The sequence below is a fragment of the Macaca nemestrina genome, chromosome 6, assembly GCF_043159975.1.
Source record: "Macaca nemestrina isolate mMacNem1 chromosome 6, mMacNem.hap1, whole genome shotgun sequence".
Classification (NCBI taxonomy): domain Eukaryota; kingdom Metazoa; phylum Chordata; class Mammalia; order Primates; family Cercopithecidae; genus Macaca; species Macaca nemestrina.
In genome coordinates, this window is record NC_092130.1 from 104,646,187 (window position 1) to 104,668,658 (window position 22,472).

The 22,472-nt window shown below is 40.8% G+C and overlaps 2 protein-coding genes across 3 annotated transcripts in view; one reads left to right on the top strand and one right to left on the bottom strand.

The window, feature by feature from the left end:
* Window positions 1-20,030, bottom strand: part of LOC105475173 (pentatricopeptide repeat domain 2) — a 40,835-nt gene extending 20,805 nt beyond the window's left edge. For both annotated transcript variants that reach the window (XM_011730209.3, XM_071098827.1), the window contains exons 1-7: window positions 19,879-20,030; window positions 17,826-17,918; window positions 13,360-13,489; window positions 8,752-8,869; window positions 5,086-5,164; window positions 4,590-4,681; window positions 1,760-1,873 (exon numbers count right to left, since the gene is read on the bottom strand). In XM_011730209.3, the coding sequence (XP_011728511.1) occupies window positions 1,760-1,873; window positions 4,590-4,681; window positions 5,086-5,164; window positions 8,752-8,869; window positions 13,360-13,489; window positions 17,826-17,918; window positions 19,879-19,990 (738 nt within the window). In that variant the 5' untranslated portion in view covers window positions 19,991-20,030. The remainder of the gene's footprint in view (window positions 1-1,759; window positions 1,874-4,589; window positions 4,682-5,085; window positions 5,165-8,751; window positions 8,870-13,359; window positions 13,490-17,825; window positions 17,919-19,878) is intronic.
* Window positions 20,031-20,094: 64 nt separating this feature from the next.
* Window positions 20,095-22,472, top strand: part of LOC105475175 (mitochondrial ribosomal protein S27) — a 99,689-nt gene continuing 97,311 nt past the window's right edge. The window contains exon 1 of the mRNA XM_011730210.2: window positions 20,095-20,248. Coding sequence (XP_011728512.1) covers window positions 20,176-20,248 — 73 coding nt within the window. The 5' untranslated portion in view covers window positions 20,095-20,175. The remainder of the gene's footprint in view (window positions 20,249-22,472) is intronic.

A 22,472-nucleotide genomic window follows, 5' to 3' on the forward strand; every position in this document is an offset into this window, starting at 1 on the left:
GCCTGGACAATGAAGCAACGTTAACACTAACGAAAGTTAGAAAGAGAAGGAAAAGAGATGAAAGGTAAAGAAGGCATTCCCACTTCCTTATCTTTATTATCAGCAGGCCAAAAAATATCACTTAAAACTGACAAATCAAGTACATTTAAGAGTAAAGTGAACACTATCAAAGTAAAATATGAGCTAAAATTGGATGTTGGAGGGGGAGGAAGAAAATAAGATGAAAAACAGAGGAAATACACTATTTTCACCATTACTTATATTAGGGAATTAACAGGTCTTGTCCAAAGAATTAAAGAATTAAGAAAATCAAAACTATAGTTTTAAAGTCACCACTAGAGCAAAAATACCAACTAGAGAAAATAACCACATGGCATAAGATAGTAGAAAAACTTACAGAAACAAAAAGCATCAAATGAGACCTAAGATCAAATATGTCATATTAATATAAATGGATATTAAAAGATTAGCATATTATAAAGCAACATAGAAATTTATGCAGTATATAAGAGATAAAGTTCAAACAAAACAATTCAGAAAGATTGCAAAAATAAAGGATAGGAAAAGCTGTACGTTGGGCAAATGCAAACCTCATCAAAACAAAGAGAGAAATAAGCAAAAAGAGGGATGGAATTATTAATATTAGATAAGGTTGAATTCAGGGCAAAAGCAGTAAACATTCCTAGATAGGCACTTTATAATGCTAAAGTGAGGGATTCACAGTGATGATGTAACAGTGATGATGTATCTGTGCACCAAACAGTATAACTTAGACTTAAATAAAGAAAAACTACAGGAGCTATACAAAGAAAGAAAAACACATGTCTTCGAAGAGACTTTAATTCAGTCACTCACCTCATGACAGATTAAGAAGACAAAATAATTCCCCTGGACAGCGAGAGAAGCTTAGAAAGTTACAAAAATTATCTTGGCCCAGCAGAAGCCTAGAAAGTGTATAATCTCTTAAGTCTCGTCCTTCAGTGACTCTTCCCAGCAGTATATGGAAATGGATCACCCTCATGTTTTGATTTCTAATAATAAAGAGTTCTCCAACTATATTTTACCAGCCAGGAAAACAACCTGGTTTGGTTACTATTTTTCTGCTATAAAATTTCCTTTTACCACATAGGAAACATACAAAGCATTTCATATTTTTTAGGCTCTGGAATAGGAAATCTCAGGTGAGGCTCTTCCAGAGGGATGTGTGTTCCAGGGTTCCAGCTCTAACTCTGGCATCACTGAGGCATGACCTCAGGGAGGTCCCCTCTTATCTCTGGGTCTCTGCTACCTCCACCTGTCCAGTCAGGGGAATGAGGCTAAATGATCACTAAAGTCACCCAAATAACAGCAGTAGTTGGGTATAACTATGAAGTATGTGATGGATCCCACTTCTACAATGGGCTGACACAGCAGTCTTCATTCATCTGAGGCTAATTCAACTTTGGAAAGCATTAAATTAAACTGTTCTCTGAGAACGTTACAACATCATCCGATGACTTGCAATTTTCATTTTAATTACTTGAGAAATTTCTCTACCCTTCTATTTAGAAATGCATGTTAGGTCCCCAACTGTAAATATAAACATTCTTTGCCGGTACAGGTATAGATACAGGTTGCCATGGCAACAAAGGCATTGGTCTCTTTATGGGGACTACTTCTTTATGACACAGTCAGAAGGAAAAAAGTAAAAGCAAGGACAAATAAAAGTAATGAAGTCCTGGCCACTCCCAGTTTACTTATGTACACCACAAAGCTTTACCTGATTCAGAGCTAATGCCACAGCGAAACAGGATGCTCTCCTGGAGAGAATTTCTCCTTTGAGTAGAGCTTCTTCTCTTAATGTAGTACAGATTTTGAAAGACTCAGGGCTATTCTGTGAGGAGACAGGATTGTTCGATTAATGTTATAAACCTTTAAATTCAATAAAATGATTAATAGTGCTCAATATTTAGAGTTCCTTTTGTAAGGATTTCCTAGAGCCTACCTTAAGCCACTTAAAAGATTAAGCCCCATATAAACACTATTTGCAAATACACCAGGCTACTGATATGTTAGCAGGTCAAATCTAAATTAACTTTATTTTTAAAGCTCATTTTCAATTTTCTGAATCGGGACAGTTTTTACCAGAAAATAAACACATCTCTTTGTATCTGGGCAGGCTAGTTTCTAGACACAGACCCCATAGTTTACAAGTATAAAGGTTCTGCCTGCTACTATATTAAATAGCTGATTAAGGCTCAACAACACCAGGAAACTTTTTCTGGGGAATTTCCAATCTGAAAATATTCATATGTCAAATATTTGAAAACATGAACACTAATTTGAACATAAATTATAAAAGAATCCTCTGAAAACAGAAACCTCAAAAAGAAAAATCCAAGAATGTCAGTGATATAAAAACAGCAGTGGTAGAACCAAATCCTCTTCCTTTGTGCATGCTGCGGGGGATTAGGTTTATGAGAGCAGCCTGGCTGTACAACTATGTCATCTGTCATGACAGGAGTTGCAACTCCTGTCAAAATAGAGTTCAAATGGGATGAGAGAGGACAGTTCCCAGAATTGATATGGAATTTTTACTGGCTGACCAGATCACTTTTTCAACTCATCTCCACTGGGTAAAACAAGTTATTCTTGGACACAACACAGGGGAGAAAATCCTCTGGCCTTTCCTAATTTATTTATTTTATTTTTTGAGACGGAGTCTCATTCTGTTGCCCAGGCTGGAGTACAAGGGCACGATTTCGGCTCACTACAACCTCTGCCTCCCCAGTTCAAATGATTCTCCTGCCTCAGCCTCCAAAGTAGCTAGGATTACAGGTATGTGCCATCACTGGCTAATTTTTGTATTTTTAGTACAGACAAAGTTTCACCATGTTGGCCAGGCTGGTCTCGAACTCCTGACCTCAGGTGATCTGCCTGCCTTGGCCTCCCAAAGTGCTGGGGTTACAGGCGTGAGCCACTGCGCATGGCCTCTAAGCAGAACTGAAATTCTCATCATTGCAGCATACACTCAGGGAGGCATCCCTAAGTGGAAGATGAGAAGGCTGAGAATTACAATGCTGAATAAGTGATGCTCTAGTGCTGTGTGGTTTTTTTTTTTTTGCCTCCTAGAATTGTAGAATGGTATGAATGAAAGAATTATTGAATCCAGAGGTCAGCAAACTATGACCCTTGGGTTAAATGTAGCCTACAGCTAAGAACGACTTTAACATTTTTAAAGGCCTGTAAGAACAAAAACAAACAATATGGGGCAGAGTTCACATGAGGCAGAGACATACATGGCCCCCAAAACCTAAAATATTTACTATCTAGCCTTTTATAAGCAAAGTTTGCTGACTCCCAAATCTATCTCATTTGTAAAATGAGATAGGTGATCAGTTCACAGCTATATAAGCCATATATATAAGCTATATAATACCAAAGTGGAGACTAGACTCCAAGTTTCTCAATTTCCAGTTGGTTTTCCTTCCACTATAACCCAGCTATCCCCTTGTTTTGGAAAACTGGCATTGCTACACTCTTCAGGAGGGTTTTTCAACAGCCCATGTTCTTCCACTTCACTTAGTGTTCCTTTGTTTTCAGTACAAAGAGGTTTTGTGTGCCAGGTTTCCAAAGTTTAAGTGGTATGAATGACAACAGTAATAAACATTGATCATTTCACTATTTCAATAATCATTCACTAAATATTGAAGAAACAGTTTCTGTAGGCAAGAAATAATCCTGGTACAGTAATAATAAAATAACTTTTTTTTTTTTTTTTTGAGACAGAGTCTCACTCTGTTGCCCAGGCTGGAGTACAGTGGCACGACCTCGGCTCACTGTAACCTCTGCCTCCTGGGTTCAAGCAATTCTCCTGCCTCAGCCTCCTGAGTAGCTGGGATTACAAGGTGCATGCCACCACGCCCAGCTAATTTTTTGTATTGATAAAAGAACTTATAAGTCATGGTCTCTGTCCTCAGCGTTCACTTTCATGTCACATATGTTTATTAAAGAACTACTGGATAGCAGGCACTGTGTTAGGTGGTAGGATACAAAGATGCCTCAAGGAGCTCACATTCAAGTGGAGAGAATGGAACGTGCATCTACTAAGTACAACATTAGGCTGTGTCAGAAGTACCAGGGAGGTGATACAAATAGAGCACAATTAAGGGATATCTGGAGGTGACAAACATCACTTCCAGTTTCAGTGACTATAAAAACCTTCAAATATGAAGACAAAGTAGTCCTTGAAAGCTCAATGAAGGAAGCTAAGATTTCCATAGACAAGGACAACAGGGAAGATGGATCTAGCAGAGTCCAGCATGCGAGATGACTTTAAAGCAGAGCCCGAACCCAACACGTTGCCTCTTGTTCTCACTATCTACACAACCACCAGAAAAGAGTGAAAGATGAAAAAATTACTTTTCCCATAAAACTGTCTGATATGGCTAACTTGAGTTTTCTAAAAATAAATACATTTAAAATTAAAACATTTGCACCAGATGGAAAACAGACTTCAGAGGAACTGAATTTTATTTATAGAGAGAAAAAAAAATCCTCTCTCAAAGACTGCCCACAATGCTCTCAAAGTTTAGGGGAAGGAGTCTTACCAGTTTGTAGCAAATTGCAAAAGCAAGAACATAGGTATCTTTCGTGAACTTCACATCTTGGTTTTTCATCTCTATCAATACTTCCAAAGCACCTGCCAAAAGTGAGAGTGGATCGCAGTGTTAATCAGAGTTCCTCTACTGTTGGCCCCCAAAGCTCTCATCTGTTCAGCACTATCTACAGAAAAGTGTATTTCAACAAAATAAAAGCTATTTCTCAAGTCATTTAGCAATTAGCTAAATGTTGAAATAAACTATGAGGTCAAACAGGAAGAACTAATGTTTTAAAAGCTGCTTCACAATTTTAGCATAAGTAAAATCTGGGATATTTAGTTTAAGGGATGATATGCAATACGATGTTTTCAAACTTCATAAGGTCTCCAGAATTCAGCCACTTATCAGGGATATAAGAATCATTTTTGCATGACTCATTTTCTCCCCTAATTCCCAGGCCAGCAAACAGCAGAATTTTTCAGCAAATAGAAATTGCAGTACTTACTTTCATATTTGCCTTTGATAAATAACATGTCCATCAAAATATTGAATGATGTGGAGTCTGAGAAGAAACCTCGTAAATGCTAATGAAGAAGAACAATACAGTTTGGTTAAAAGTTAAAACTATTTATTGAGGAGGTACTTTTACTGTCTCTTATCTATCCAGGTCTCATTTTTCTGCATACTTTGCTCATTTGGCCATCTGAATTCTCTAATATATTTTATATACTCAGGTTTTATTTTTGAAAAAAGTTGGCTGGGCACGGTGGCTCACGCCTATAATCCCAGCACTTTGGGAGCCCAAGGCAGGTGGATCACGAAGTCAGGAGTTCAAGACCAGCCTGGCCAACAGGGTGAAACCCAGTCTCTACTAAAAATACAAAAATTAGCCAGGCATAGTGGCAGGCGCCTGCAATCCCAGCTACTCAGGAGGCTGAGACAGAGAATTGCTTGAACCCAGGAGGTAGAGGTTGCAGTAAGCTGAGATCGTGCAACTGCACTCCAGCCTGGGTGACAGAGCGAGACTCCGTCTCAAACAAAAAAAAAAAGAAAAAAGTTAAAACGCTTTCCACTCTCTTGGCTGTCATGCTGACAGGTACAGCAAGAGATCTCTGGGTTTCATAACTACCATGAAGGACGTCTTTAAGGAAACGTCATCTGTCATGCTTAGGAGAAAAGAAACTAGCTAATTAACCCTGGCAGAGTGGTCCTAGAAACTAGGTGCCAGCTATTAACATGAAATGGTAGCTATAAATATACTTGAGGACTAAGGCAGGAGGGTCTCACAACTATGGTCTTTTTTTGGCAACGCATAATACAGAATTGATTACTCGCCTTTTGAAATAATTCTCCAAAACAGTGGTTCTCAACATTTTTTTCCAACTTGTATGTATGTATTTATTTAATTGACAAATAAAAATACATTTGGTGGCTCACGCCTGTAATCCCAGTACTTTGGGAGAGAGAGACGGGATCTCTTGAGGCCAAGAGTTCGGGACCAGTCTGGGCAATACAGCAAGACCCCATCTCTTAAAAAAGTAATAAAAATTAAAAAAATTAACTGGGTGTGGTGGCACAAGGCTGGAGTCCTAGCTACTTGGGAGGCCGAGGTGGGAGGATCACTTGAACCCAAGAGTTATGAGACTGCAATGAGCTATGATAATAGTGCCACTGCATTCCCGCTTAGGTGACAGAGCAAGACCCTGTATCCAAACAAAAACCCAAAAAATAGTACGTTGTTTTGAAATATGTATATATTACAGAATGGTTAAGCTAAGCTAATTAACATATGCATTACTTCATGTACTCATTTTGTGTGGTGAGAGTACATAAAACCTGTTCTTTAGGCAATTTTGAAGAATACAATACATTGTCATTACCTATAGTCACTATGTTGTACAGAGAAATCCCTTGTACTTATTCCATCTAACTGAAATTTTGTATCCTTTGACCAACATCTTGCTAACATCTCAACATTTTGTGTGCCCTGATAATGGGACACATGGTATTCAAATGTATCATTAAACGCCTTGCTCAAGTCCACTCTTTTCTGAGCACCTACTACGCAGACCCTGTTCTAGGTGCTGAGAATAAAGAAATGATAAACAGGACATACATACACCCTGCTCCAAACCCTACTAGGGTTTGTAATCTAGCAGAGCTTAAATTCTGGTGGAGAAGACAATGAATAAGACAAGTGAAAAAAAAAATTAATTTCAGCTATTAGTGAGGTCTATGAAGAGCAAGTAGAGAAGACAGATGGAAGGTAGTCAGGGAAGGCACTGTGAGAAGAGACCTCAGTGAGGTCAAGGAGGGAGCCTCACGGATGAGGATGCAGAACGTTCCAGTTAGAGGCTGTGAGCTCGCCATGGCTGAGGAAGAATACATAGGTCCAGAGTGAAGTCAGCAAGGGAGAATGGGGAGATGGCACAAGGGGCCCCCTAGGGCAGAGTCAGGGGTCTGGGTTTTCTTCGAAGTGTGAAGGAAAGCCACCAGAGCAGCCCCAGCCAATGGAAAAGTATTTTGAGTCACCAAGGATATTTCAGAATCACAACGTATGTGACTCTAAATTTTCAATTAGCCTCACTTAAAAAAGTAAACAGAAATAGACTAAATTATTTAACCTACTATAATGTAATTTCAACATGTAATCAATATACAAATTATTAACATACATTGCATTCTTTTTATAACAAGTAATTAAAATGCAAATTTGAGTTAGCCACAGTTCAACGACTCCATGTGGCTACCATGTTGGCAACACTACAGGGTTTTAAGTAGGGGATAAGAGAAGTTTGGGTAGAAGCAGGATTAGGTCCTATGTCACTTACTTGAATTTGTTCATCCTACTCCAGAAAAGTTACTTATACGTGAATTTTTCATATACAAGCAGGCTAAAAAAAGCACTTTGCTTTCATCTTTTTTTTGTTTTTATCACCATACTCATGGCTATGATTTATTACAGTGGGAAGCTTTTGTTTTCCTTTAACTGAAACATTAACATGTTTATTAAAAATAGTAAAATAATACAAAAATGTATAATGTAAAAAGTGAGAATTTTTAATAATTCTACCCCTAAAGATAAAGTGAGTTAGTGTATATCTTCCCAGTATGTATGAATTTATATTTTGTTAAAATGTTAATGTTAGTATGTCTTTTTTTATGGAAAAAAAACCAGGATCGAACTATTTGTACTGTTCTAAAACAACCTTTTCTCTGCTAACTAATATATTATGGTGGTCATCTTTCTAATACACAGGTGTCATTAAAGAGGGGCAAGCCTAGAGTTAACATGCCCACCATGTACAGAGAAAATTTTGTATAAAAAAAGAGTAAGAGGCAGAAAAACAACTCAGCTTGTTATGTAAGTTACTAAATATACAAAAATGTACCTGGTGGTCAGCCGTGGCCCCAAAATTTAGCAAATATTTCTGATTATGGGAAACACAGCCTCATGAAAAGCAGTCTAAGCTTATAGTCCCCCAAAGTGATATTTCTGTCCTCTACATGGTCTCTGGTAATCAAAATGACTTTATTATAAATGAGTGAATTTATAATGTCTCTAGGTCACAGTTTCTTTTTCTACAAAATGGAAATCTACCTTATCAAGGCTATTGTGAGAAACAAATAAAATGAAATATTTAAAGTACTTAAACACAATGCTGAGGACATAGTAAATATTCAATGAGTAGCTATAAAAATAATTATTTACTTTTGTTTTTAGGAACAGAAAGTCAGAATATGTGAGGGAAAGTATTTTGAAAATAGAAAAGCACCTCCCAAATGTAGTCTTCAACCAGAAAAATACCAATACAAAATCGAGAAGGAACACAGTTAAAGGATAGGAATGTCAGTCTTTAAATGGAGACTGTCTTAAGCTCTTCTCTATTGATAGCCCCTAAAAGAGCAGGTGTACAACCCACATTGATACACATCCAAGGTAGGATCATCTGTACCTATACCTCCTCTACACTTGTTCTATATCACTCCACCCCTCTTTCACACAAACTGACTGCAAGGAAACTTAAAAATGCAGAGAAGTGCTCATTCGGCCCAGCAGCCTTTCTTTGAAAATCGTTTAACCCAGGAATAATGTGCATGGAAGAGATGCCTTTTCCAATATCACCAAAAACACATACATTGGCAGAGAAAACAATTAGGAAACAATAACCTGGTCTTTCAAGAACTCCACTGCAGATTCGTCGAGATCCAACTCGTAACACAGCCTCACAAAAAGCGGTCCAAACTTATACTCCCCCAAAGTGATATTTTTGTTCTCTGCATGGTACCTGGTAATGAAAATGATTCAATGAGCCAAAAGGTAGGACACAGGAAAAAGGACAGAGACTGTGGCATGTACTATGCCAGGTGCTGGGACACAACAGAGAATAAAGTTCTCTCACAGTCTGGAGGAGGAGAAGTGGAGATTTCAGACAATCAGGAATCCTAGAGTGCAGAAGTATACCAACCATTTAAATAAACAGAGTTTATAGCAGACTGACATAAAATAAAAGAAACAGGAAAAACGTATGTTGTAATCATTCTCTAAATTTAGAAACAACCCTGAGACTGAGTGTGAGCACATCTTAGGAAATAGCAGGAGTCTAGTAGCATCTGTAAGTGCATCAGAATGGGCCCCACCCAGAGGAGAACAAGGGAAAGAAGCGGGGGTGATGCTCTGTGTTCCTGGAGGCTGGCTTCACCCTCATATAGGATGGCAGACAACCAACAGTCACATTTACAATTTACAGCAATCTCTCTGCTTTTCTAAGTTTGGGAAAGGTACACAGGAGTTACGATCACCTGGCTAAACAAATTAAATGTGGTTTTGAACGTTTACGTTTTAGGAAAAGGCTAATCTCAAAGACAATGATGTCTTCTATGTGGCTTGAGATTTCTATAGGCAGCCAGTCTGTCAGTCAGAACTGCATATCACTACTGTAAATTTACTTTCAATAACTAACTCTTTTTACTTTAGACACCAAGAGGACAATATGTGACAAATATCAACAACTCACGATTACACGTAAATCAGATTTTAGAAAGATTTATTCATTATGAATCTTCATATTCGTATTTCTTTTAGATTTAGATTCATACAATGAGTGAACCTAAAATACCTTGGGGAGAAGCACTGATGACAAAACAGGATACTTTTTACCTTCTGCTAAAAATCATCGAGGAGTTACAGTAATTACGCTATTCTAAATGTATATACTACAATGATACCATAATAGAATGATGAGGTGTACTTTGATACATTTCATTATCCACTTATAGAAGTTACAAATAGGCTGGGCGCAGTGGCTCACGCCTGTAATCCCAGCACTTTGGGAGGCCGAAGCAAGCGGATCACAAGGTCAGGAGATCGAGACCATCCTGGCTAACACAGTGAAACCCCGTCTCTACTGAAAATACAAAAAAAAAAAAAAAAATTAGCTGGGTGTGGTGGCAGGTGCCTGTAGTCTGAGCTACTCAGGAGGCTAAGGCAGGAGAATGGCCTGAACCCAGGAGGCAGAGCTTACAGTGAGCCGACATCGTGCCCCTGCACTCCAGCCTGGGCGACAGAGCAAGGCTCCATCTTAAAAAAAAAAAAAAAAAAAGTTACAAATAATATTCATTGCTTCATTACAACACTTATAAATTGAGTTGTTGGAAGGCAAAATAGGATAGTGGTTAAGGGTTTTTAGGCTCTGAATCCAAACTGATCATTTAAATCCTAGCTCTTCTACTTGTGTGATGATGAGCAAATTAATTAACTATTCTGCACTTCCGTCTCCTCATCTGTAAAATGGAGGGAAGAAGAGAACCCAACTCAGTTTTTTTTTTGCGACGATTAAATGAGATGATGTGCCTGGCACATAAGTCTTCAACGTATGTTAGCCCTTATAAAATGTAAGGCATGCTAAGGAAAACATCTTCAAACATCAACATATTTCAGTAAATATTCTCATGAGAAACTTGTGCCAGATTAAAAGCAAAAGAAAGCAAAAACAAGTTTTCTGATTTGACATTAACATGCTAAATGACATTCACATTAATAAAAGTGCTAGAAAGTCACTGAGATAATGAATTGCCTTCTGGACAAGAAATATTCAAGAGGATCTAAAATCCCTCAATAAACCAAACAGCATTTGGTCATCATAACGAGGGTATTAAGATGCTCCCCATTTTTGGCTCAATAAAAAGCTTATGTTTCAGCTCATGACTCTCCTTTCCCCGTCATGGGCTGCCTGACTCAGGGAGAAAGAGAACGTGTTGGTTGTGCTTTGGATCTACCCATCTTTCCACTTGTCCAGCTGTCTACAACTAGAGAAGGAAAGGTCAGCAACTAGGTAGAGATTTATTAGAATTAGTAAAGGAATTGAGCAATACTTTTGAATATTTATGATAAAAATAAGAGTAGAAATAGAGCTCAGAATATTTATCTCATTTTACTACTCTTACAAACATTGAATAGCTTTGTGTAGTAAAATGTGTGAGAGGAAAACATGCCAGAGGGAAATGATTTAACTTTGTGAAACTGAAATACAGAATTAAGTGTGCAGATACAGTGTGACTTTAAATTAGCATAACACTTTTGGAAAATAATCTGACAGTTACATATTGATAAACTTTAAAAAGTTCATATCCCGCGATCCCCAAAAGGAAACAAAGAGTAAGTTTTAAGGAGCGAGTTTCTCATCATGACATTATTTATACTGGTGAAAAATTAGAAAAAACTTCAATGCCCAACAATATCAACTATAATTCCTAAGGAATCAACTATAATTCCTAAGGAATTAACAAGAAAATATATTAATTTAGAAAATAATTATACAGCAATAACTATAACAAATCTTTCAAAACAATGAAATCTTTGCATCTGTGGAAAAAAAAAAAACTGCAAAAATATTAACAGTGGTTTCTTAGATGGAAGCAACAGGCCCCAAAGATGGCTGCCATCAATTCCTTCCCTCTCTGTATGTGCATATGGCTCCATCCATCCATAAGTAGAATCCTTTTCCCCACCTCTTGACTTTGGTCTGGCCAGGCAACTTGCCTTGACCAAGAGAAGCCATGCCAATTCTGGGCAGCTCTATCATGCCTGGCAGCTCACATCTGGGTTGTGGGCCAGTGCAGCTCAAACCAACAAATGAATGATGAGGCACTCCAGAAAGAGGCGGGGAGGCCACATGGAGGAGCAATGAGGCATCACAAACTCAAGAGAGGCCTTCTTGGACTGTGCAGTACAGCCCAGCTACCACCTGACTGCAAATGAGTGAGTGGCTTCATCTGACACCAACCAAGAACTGCTCAGTGGAGATGGGCCTGAATTCCTGATCCAAGGATTATAAGAAATAATAAATAGTCACTGTGTTAAGCCATTAAGTTCTGGTGTGGTTTGTTATATAGCAACAGACAACTGAAACAGCAGAATTTGTGATATATTTCTTCTCTCTACTTTTTGGTGTTTTTCAATTTTTCAAAGAATTTTTAAATTTTTTTTTAACTTAAAAAAAGACATTTTTTCATGTTATAAAATTAATGTCCACTGTAAACAAGTTTGAGAAATCAGAAAAATATACATTTAGACAAACAAAAAATACATAATCCATAATTCCCAGAGAACCAGTTAACTTTTGGTAGACAATCTTTCAGTATTCTTTATATGATTATCTTGTATTTCTCTCTATAAATGTACATATAAATGCAGGGGAGAAAAAGATCTTTTAAAAATGGAAAGGAGGGCTGGGCGTGGTGGCTCATGCCTGTAATCCCAGCCTTTGGGAGGTTCAGGTAGGCAGATCACTTGAGTCCAGGAGTTCGAGACTAGCCTGGCCAACATGGTGAAACCCCCTCTCTATTAAAAATAAAAAAATTAGCCGAGCGTGGTGGCAGGCGCCTGTAACCCCAGCTACTTGGGAGACTAAGGCAGAGAATTGCTTGAACCTGGAGGTGGAGGTTGCATTGAGCTGAAAGATCGCACCACTATACTCCAGCCTGGGTAACAGATCGAGACTTCATCTCAAAAAAAAAAAGAAAATAGTTAAAAAAAAAAAAAAAAAAATGGAAAAGAGCAATGAACGTAATTTCAGAAATGAAGTCTATTGATTTGATGTCATACTGCTCCCTGGTAAGTGAAGCCTTTGCTGGCTTTCCCAGTGGCAGGCTATGCTTACATGTGAGTTTTTTCTGACATGGGAAACTTTAATAATGGATCAGAAAGGCATAGCAGGACTGGAGAAGGGAGAATAGTTAGGAGTCCACTGAAAGGATTCAGGTGAGAGACATTAAAGCCTGAACTAAGACACTGCCAATGGGGAGAGAGAGAGAGGAGGGCTGGAGCTGAGGGAGATACCAAGGAAGCGGAACCAAGAGGATTTCTTACCCTATCAGGAAAGAGAGGCAAATGAGATGAGAGTAAAGAGGCTCCAAAATATCTGTCCTGAGTGACTAGCCAGTGAGAAGGAAAACAGACGAAGAGCAATGAATTTGCACATGTTGAATCTGAAGACCTAGGGGATATGTCAGTGGAGTTAGTGAATAGGCTGGTAACTTCTTTAGACATAAAATATCTGCTTTTCTATCCTCAGCACTCAGCATGTAGTAGGAACCCAGTAAGTGTGTGCTCAATAAGTGAATGTAAGTGTCTGGAGTTCAAGGCAGGCATCTGAACAAGAGATTTGGAAGTCACTGGGGTAGAGGTGGCAACATCTTCGAAGTGGATGAGACTGCTCACAGAAAGGAACAGAGTAAGAAGGGATGAGGGTGGCAGCATTCCAAGGAAATGCCTCACCTGTAAATGACATCTTTAGCCAGCTCCACGTGGTCCTGGGATTCACACAAATGAAGTAAGGTTATCAACTCCTCCTTCAAGATGAGCTTGTTCTGGGTCAGCTTCTCTTTCAAGTTTCTAAAATAGGTTTCTGGAAGAAAGCACAGTATGGTGACCATCACTCAGGCTGACTGGGAGTAGAAGGAGTCTGACCTCAGGAAGATGGGGAAGCCCTACCCCGCCTCACTGCAGAGGGGTACTGAGAGGGGCTCAGGGATGCACAGCTGCCATCACTGGCCAATCTCCTCTGGAACAGTGTCAGCAGATGGCATCTGTCATAGGAGGCAGGGGCATGGGCACAGGGCCAGGCCCACTCAAGACTCTCTAAAATAAAATCTCTGGGGTAAGAGCTCAAGAATTGGCATTTTTGATTCCCTAGGTGATCCTCTGGTATACTAAAGTTTGAGAATTACTGTCCCAGAGGCTTGGCTCAAATAACTGAATCTATAGGTGACTCATGAGAAAAAGAAAGAAAATGTAGCCAGACACCCAAACCGTCAATTGGCAGAGAAACAAACAGGAAAACTAAAAAGAAAATGTCAGTTGAAGGTAGGTTTGTCCACAATGGTGGACCCACATGAGTCATGTTTCTTTCATTTGATTCAACTTCACCTCTTTTTCATTCCTCTCGGTCTCTTTTTACTCAGCTGTTAGAAGGCATGCTAAAGTACTATGTAATGGGCAGGGGGGAAAACAGTCCTCAAACAGCAGCAAACAGTTTTTCAGTGACAGAATCGTTTCAATGTCATCACAGTCTATCATTCTTCCTTGTCTTTGTATCTGATCAACTGTGGGGACAAAAACCAAAAGGAGGCACCTCTTCTTGGCATCAATAAGGGGCTTTATTCCCATCAAAATGTGGGGTGAAAAGCAAAGCAGGCACCAACCAAGCATCTGCTTTCCAGAAGGCAGAACTGTTGTCAGTATCAGAAGCTGCCAGGAAATAGCTATAGGATTCGTTCCAAGGCCCAGAGCTTTGAAGGAATGTTGCTGAAAGGAGAGGCACAAATACATCTAAAACACAAGAACTAGAAGCAGAGGCACTGTTCTCGATTTAAAAGAAAAGACCTACTAGGTTTGAGATAATGCAGTGGATCCTCCAATTTTTATCTGCAGAACCACGTAACCGTTAAAGGCTCTAGAGATGGAAGGACCTGGGCTGAAATCTAAGGTCGGTCACTTGCATTCTGATGGAGACCCTTGTCTCTGAGACTTGATTCCTCATGTATAAAGTAAGGATCGTGGTACCTTCCTCATAGGGTTATCTGAGATGATAGACATAAAGCATTTGCCATATGGTAACTGCCAGTAAATAGAAACATTATTGTTCTCATTTTCATTCCTTCTGTCACCTGTTAGATCTACGAGGATTTAGTCTATTAAATATTTCTAAGCAACTTCCAGTCTAAAAAGTCTCAAGTCATCAAAGAGATGATGTTACATCTTGTACCTCTTAATCTGCCTTAATAAACCTTAAGAGGCTGGGCACAGTGGCTCATGCCTGTAATCCCAGCACTTCGGGAGGCCGAAGTGGGCAGATTACTTGAGGTCAGTAGTTTGAAACCAGCCTTGCCACCATGGTGAAACCCCATCTCTACTAAAAATACAATAAGTAGCCAGGTGTGGTGGTGCACGCCTGTAATCCCAGCTACTGGGGAGGCTGAGGCACAAGAATTTCTTGAACCTGGGAGGCAGAGGTTGCAAGGAGCAGTGATCCTGCCACTGTACTCCAGCCTGGGTGACAGAGTGAGACTCTGTCTCAGAAAAAAAAAAAAAAACCTTAAGAATCCATTATTTCAACAGATATAACTTGTGTTTTAAAACAAATCAATCAACATTTGTTTGTCATATAATCATACTCAGAAGTATCCTTCTTTGTGTGTGAGACACCAAGAAGGATAAGGAATAGTTCCTCCCCTCAAAGAACTTAAAGCAAGGCAAGCTAAATTTATACAAAGCTACCTGAAAACGATGGAGGAGGTGACACGTGAATGACTATAAACACAATAGGACTCTTCTCTCCTGTTACGACACCTATTACAACTCAGAGTGGACAGAAGAGTCCTGTTACAACCTTTATTATTATGAGTCAGGACAGACCAGGTTGGTGAAAGTGGAGGGGTACCAGTGAGACAGGAAAGGGCTGAATCAGGTTGGAGAAATGGAGGAGGGGAGCATTCTACGTAAGGGAATCAGCATGAACAACAGAAGAGAACTGGGAATGGAAGGTGTGGAGGGAACAGCCATTGACTAGATCAACCAGAAACTGCTCTAGAAAGGGCAGAGTCCATCACGGGAAAGCCAGGATGCCAGAGGGATGAGTATGTTAATGGTGTGGTATACAACAGAGTACCACTGTGGGCTCAAAATGACGAAAGGTTGACAGGACTTTAAACATAGCAGTCTGACAACAGAGCAGATTGGCACTGACTATATTAATTGCCTTTCAGAACATGTACACAACTGCCACAGCCTTACGAAGACTATGACAACTGGAAATCACAACTGGATGACATGAAGTCCTAACTGCAAACCTCAAATAGATCTAAAATACCTGGGGTAGAAAGAAAAGACTGAAGTGAAATCTAGATTGAGCCTACTCAAATGGGGATAAATATATTCCCCCCATTCCAAAGGTTTATTTTTTCTGCCCCATATATGGTATTATATAACAGTACAATTAGTGGAGCAGCAAGAGAACACTGATTTCTGGAGGACTGAACTGTGAGGGAATGGAGGCAGAAAGTATCAGGATGGGTACAGTGGCTCACGCCTGTACTTTAGGAGACTGAGGCGGGATACTAGCTTGAGCCCGGGAGTTTGAGACCAGCCTAGGCAACACAGTGAGACTCTGACACACAAAAAATTAAAAATTAAAAATTAGGCGGCATGGTGGCACTGTAGTCCTAGTTACTCAGGAGGCTAAAGCAGGAGGATTGCTTGACTCCAGGAGTTTGAGGCTGCAGTGCGCTACGATGGTGCCAACTGCACTCCAGCCTAGGTGACAGAGCGAGACTGTCTCTTAAAAAACAAACCAAAACAAAGAGAATATTAATGTGTTAATCAGGGGTTCACAAACATCTGGCAGTGAGAGGAAGGAAAGCTGGGTCTATAGCTTAAAAAGTCAGTAGGGACACCAAGAGTTATTTTAAAAAAAGGAAAGTCTTGGATGTGTTCATAAAGAGGGATCAAGCGGGTCTATCCACAACCCCCAGGGACCACGGCTGCATCCACACACAATAAACAGTATGAAATGCTGGGAAGAACTCTATGTGCAGGAGGGAGAGAATGAATGCAACAAGCTTCCTCAGATGCTGAAAGGAAAAAAGACCTAGGGTGGTCTTCTTGCTTTTAGCTTTTAATAACAAAAATTTTCAAACATACCCAAGAATTGAAAGAACAGTATAATAATCCCCCTGAGTGCCATTACCCAGCCTCAATCATTATCAGTATTTTGCTAATTATGTTTCCTCTACTCTACAATCCCCAAACACACTGGATTTTTTTTTCAAAGCAAATCCCAGATTTATCTTTTTGTGGAGACAGGGTCTCACTCTGTCACCCAGGTTGGAGTGCAGTGGTGTGATCACGGCTCACTACACCTTAGACCTCCCAGGCTCAAGCAATCCTCCCAACTCAGTCCCTAGAGTAGCTGTAACTACAGGCATGTACCACCACGCCCAGCTAACTTTAAAAAAATTTGTAGAGATGAGGTCTATGTTGCTCAGGCTGATCTCAAACTCTCTGGCTCAAGCAATCCTCCTGCCTTGGCCTCCCAAAGTGCTGGAGTTGCAGGCATGAGCCATCACGCCCAGTCAAATCCTAGTTTTGGCAGTCAGGTTTCTCTTGTTTTTTAAGAAATTTTTTATCCTACTGACTTTTCTAGCACAGAGTGAAAAATGTCAAAACATACCATCACACATAGTACCGTTTTGTTTCATTTGATTTCATTTATATATAGATATGTTTGCGTGTACTGAGATACAGCATAAAATGCATTTTTCACTGAAGGTTACATCAAAAAGCTTGAAAGCCAATCATCTCAAGTTCTTAAACTTTATTGTGCATATGAATGATCTGGGGCCTTTCTATCTGCATTTCTATCAACCACCCAATAGACGCTGATGCCGCTGGTCCTCAAACCACACTGTCAGTGGCACAGATCTAGACGAACAATCGCAGCACTAGCTTTAATATTTCTCTGGGATTGTAAGAGAAGGAATAAGAGGAGAGCTGTAGACTTTCTAGCAACAAAGTGTGAGATGCAAAATGAATATAAGAGTTCACTATGAAACTAACAATAAATGGTCTCAACTTTTTCTAAGGCATAATAAAGTCACTGAAGGAGACACTGAATAGGGAGGGATAAAGACAGAGAAACTTAAACGACAGATAAATTACAGAACTAACAAAATAGATTCCATTACCTTTAGTGCCAGGAAGACTGCATGCAACAGCCACTTTCTTTTGCTGAAATTCTTTTAATTTCACCACATTATCTGTAAGTAGGTATCTTTTAGCTAAAAATCAGAGAAAGAAAAAAGTAAAGTCATTTTGACTGTTTTAGAAGTTAGCACACGAGTAGAGCTTGACTGCCTCTAATTAACATCTATTATAAATAACCCATTAGACAGGTATAAATATGACTGTACAAATATAATTCCTGGGAAAAACCATTTATGAACTATCAGAGAATGCAAATCCTCAGCAAAACAGGTTTTACTTGTGTGTGTGAATGAAGCTAGTGATTAACCATAGCTAGTGAGAAACCGTGTGTGGGGACTGGTTGACAGGACGTTGGGATTTGAAGTACAAATGGGCATTCGCCATCTGTTAAAGGGTATCAAGGGCATTAAAAAAAAACCAGTAACATTTAAATGCAAAACAGGCATATTTAGTTTTGGTTTATTCAGGGAGAAGCATAGAGTAGTGGAAAAAGCTGCAGCGTGATCACTGGAACTCCCAGTTTTGTCCTCTGTGAAATGAGGGGGTTAAGGCCTCTCAGATGTGGACTCAAAATACATCTGAGATACATGGAAATCACTGATCACAGCTTACTAGATTTGGGAAACATCATCCTTTCTTTAGATCCTTGGCTATGCAGGACATAAAAAGGATGAAGCTTGGCCAAAGAATCACGAACTAACAGAGTTCTCTGAGCTGCAGTAACAAGGTAACAATAAAAATTGCTATTTATGGCCGGGCGCGGTGGCTCAAGCCTGTAATCCCAGCACTTTGGGAGGCCGAGACGGGCGGATCACGAGGTCAGGAGATCGAGACCATCCTGGCTAACACGGTGAAACCCTGTCTCTACTAAAAAATACAAAAAAACTAGCCGGGTGAGGTGGCGGGCGCCTGTAGTCCCAGCTACTCAGGAGGCTGAGGCAGGAGAATGGCGTGAACCCGGGAGGCGGAGCTTGCAGTGAGCTGAGATCCGGCCACAGCACTCCAGCCTGGGTGACAGAGCGAGACTCCGTCTCAAAAAAAAAAAAAAAAAAAAAATTGCTATTTATTTACAGAAAGGCAGTCCAATGAAGTGGTTAGGAGTAGGTCTCTCTATTGTTGGTTGTGTTCAAATCCCGGCTCTAACAGTTCCCTCTGACCTTGGGCAAATTACTTAACCTTGTTCCTCCTCTGTAAATGGAGAAAAGAATGGTACTTCTCTTGCTGGGTGTTGTCTAGAGAAAAGGAATTAATGTATATAAAATACATTAAAGTAATGCCTGACAAACATTTTTACTATCACTCACTAGCATCTTCAAATTTAACTCTTTTCATAGAGATGTTAAAGGATAGTTTTGAAAAATGAAGAAACGTGCTAAAGTCTTTTAGATTGTTAGCAGAACTCAGACTCCTTAAGACCTCTGCTCCCAAACTCTGCAGAAAAGAAAAAGGACGGGCGCGGTGGCTCACGCCTATAATCCCAGCACTTTGGGAGGCCGAGGCGGGTGGATTACGAGGTCAGGAGTTCGAAACCAGCCTGGCCATAGTGAAACCTGTCTCTACTAAAAATACAAAATATAAGCCGGGCGTGGTGGCGCACGCCTGTAGTTCCAACTACTCGGGAAGCTGAGGCAAGAGAATCGCTTGAACCCGGGAGGCGGAGGTTGCAGTGAGCTGAGATCGTGCCACCGCACTCGAGCTTGGGCGACAGAGCGAGACTTCGTCTCAAAAAAAAAGAAAGAAAATAATGTCTCCCAACGCTGGAGGGGTGTTCCTGAAGACCAACGTCGCCCCATATGAGGGTGCATTACAGCCCCAATGTCAAGACCCCAGCAGTCCTTCGACTTGCAGGCACTGGGGGTATCCACGACCCCCAGGGGTCACCACTGCCCCCGCGTGCAACTAGAGGGCGAGGGTGCGCTCCAGGCCAGTGAGTGACTTAGGAGCTGTGGCTGCTCCAAAGAGACGCTAGCTGGGGTCTAACACTCCCTTCTCTCCCATCCCTCCCCTCTTTCCCTAGGCTAAGGCCGCGGATACCTCCGAGAGGGCAGCGGCAGCTGACGGAGCCGGAGCCTCCCACCCCAGGATACATCGAAATCTGCGGTGCCTGCCGGAGAACTCGACTCGAGGGCCGAAGTGCCGCAGCCATGCCGTCTCGGACTATACCAACTACTGGAACCGGGGCGAGGAGGCGGAGCGTCGGTCCTGGCGCCGAGAGCGACAAACGGGATTCGTCCAATTCTGGGCGCCCCGAGAGGTCGAGCTGTAACCCCGCCCCTTCCGCCCCTTCCTCTGTCCGTAACCCGTTGGCCCTTCGTTTTGGTACGCTCCAAGATGGCTGCCTCCATAGTGCGGCGCGGGATGCTTTTGGCGCGGCAAGTGGTTCTTCCACAGCTCTTTCCTGCAGGTTGGCTGGACAGCTTCTTTAGGCCCCTGATTATTCTGTTCTTTGAGTGAAGGGAGCGGTGGGCTTTCAAGAGGAAAGGAAATGTTTCTGGAATCTGATTGCTAGGGACGCCGTTTGGTGTGTTTGGTAGTGCAGAAAAAGGAGACAAGGTCTCTGATCCGTTTCCTTCACTAAAATAACAGTATGTGCCTGTCCAAAGGTATGAAGAGCGGTGGAAGGTTATATAGCCTGAGGGAATTTGCGTATGATTCGCCAGATTTATGTGTTGGGGTGGTCGTGCTTTTGCTGACCACGAAACCCAAATGTGCCTCGGGCGCGGTGGCCCACGCCTGTGGTCCAGGCACTTTGGGAGCGCTAGGCGGGCGGATCGCCAGGAGTTCGAGACCAGGAGTTCGAGACCAGCCTGGCCAACATGGCGAAACCCCATTTCTACTAAAAAACACAAAAAAATTATCTGGGCGTGGTGGCGCGCGCCTGTAATCCCAGCTACTCGGGGGGCTGAGACGGGAGAATCGCTTGAACTCGGGAGGCGGAGGTTGCAGTGAGCAGAGATCGCGCCACTACACTCCAGCCTGGGCAACAGAGCGGGACCCTGTCTCAAAAAAAAAAAAAAAAAGAAAAAGGAAAAATCCAAATGTGTCCATTCCTGGGGCTGGTACATTTTTCTCCCATCTGAGGTTTCTTTAGAGGGACGTCTGATAAACATTTTTACCACCACCACACTTAGCCGGACCCCTGGTCTTCGTGGAAGAATTTTTCAGTATTAATCTCATTTTATCTGATGACCTTGAGCACAACTTTTGATTGACCTTTCTTTGCTATAGTTTTCCACGTGTAGATAATAAATGCTAATAGTTACTTGTAAAGTACTTTGATATCTGAATTAAATGGCAGCCCACTCAAAGCCTGCATAGTGGATCTAATAATGAAAACACTGGAAAAAGTTTTAAAGTATTTACAGAAGCCAAATTTGCAGTAATTCTAACCACATAATCCAGACAGACATATTTGATAAAAATGCAGTAATCACAGTCGATTTTTCCAATGCCGCTTATCTTCCCTTTCCAACCTACCTCCCATCCTCTGTTTTTTAAAAATGCACGCACTTCTTTAGGAACAGCAATTAAACATCAATGTGAAACCTCATAGTTGGCCACCAGTTTTCTGACGATTAAGTGGCTGACCGTGAAAACGTTTAACATCACACATTAGGCAGTGTTATGCACAATGCTTGCCACCTTAGTAAGAATTAGCTGTTGTAGCTATTTTCTGTTCATGTGGTTTCCATGAACAAGTACACACAGAGGGCATTCTGGGAGTCCTGTCTTTCTCCACTATCACCTCCCCAGCCTTTTTTTTTTTTTTTTTGAGATGGGTTTTGTTCTTGTTGCCCAGGCTGGAGTGCAATGGCGCGATCTCGGCTCACTGCAACCTCTGCCTCCCGGGTTCAAGTGATTCTCCTGCCTCACCCTCCGGAGTAGCTGCAATTACAGGCATGGGCCACCACTCCCGGCTAATTTTGTATTTTCAGTAGAGAGAGGGTTTCTCTATGTTGGTCAGGCTACTCTTGAACTGCCGACCTCACGTGATCCACCTGCCTCCGCTTCCCAAAGTGCTGGGATTACAGGCGTGAGCCACCGTGCCCAGCTGGCCCAGCTTTTTAATCTCCCAGTTCAGAACTCTTGAGCAGTGATCTAGATATTGTCCTTTCTGACTTCAGAATATACAAGGGTGATTACTTATGCTAGAATGAAGCATATGCTAGAATGAAGGCATAGAGAATAAGAGATAATAAGTAGAGAGTAAGCAAGTCACTGGTATCTGGGAGTGCAGTTGGCTTCCTTATCCCAGCATTCTGCATCTGCAGATTCAACCAACAGCGGATCAAAAATACTAAAAAACAAAACAAAAAAAAACTTAATAATAAAAAATAATACAACAGCAAAATAATACAAAGAAAAATACAATATGACAACCACTTACATTGCATTTGTATTGTATTAGGTATTATAAGTAACTTAGAGATGACTTAAAGCAGCTTGTCCGACCCTCAGTCTAGGACAGTTTTGAATGTGGCCCAACACAAATTTGTAAACTTTCCTAAAATGTTATGAGATTTTTAGTGTTTTTTTTTTGTTGTTTTTTTTTTTTGCCCATCAGCTATCATTAGTGTTAGTGTAGTATATGTATGTGTGGCCCAAGACAATTGTTCTTCTACCAGTGT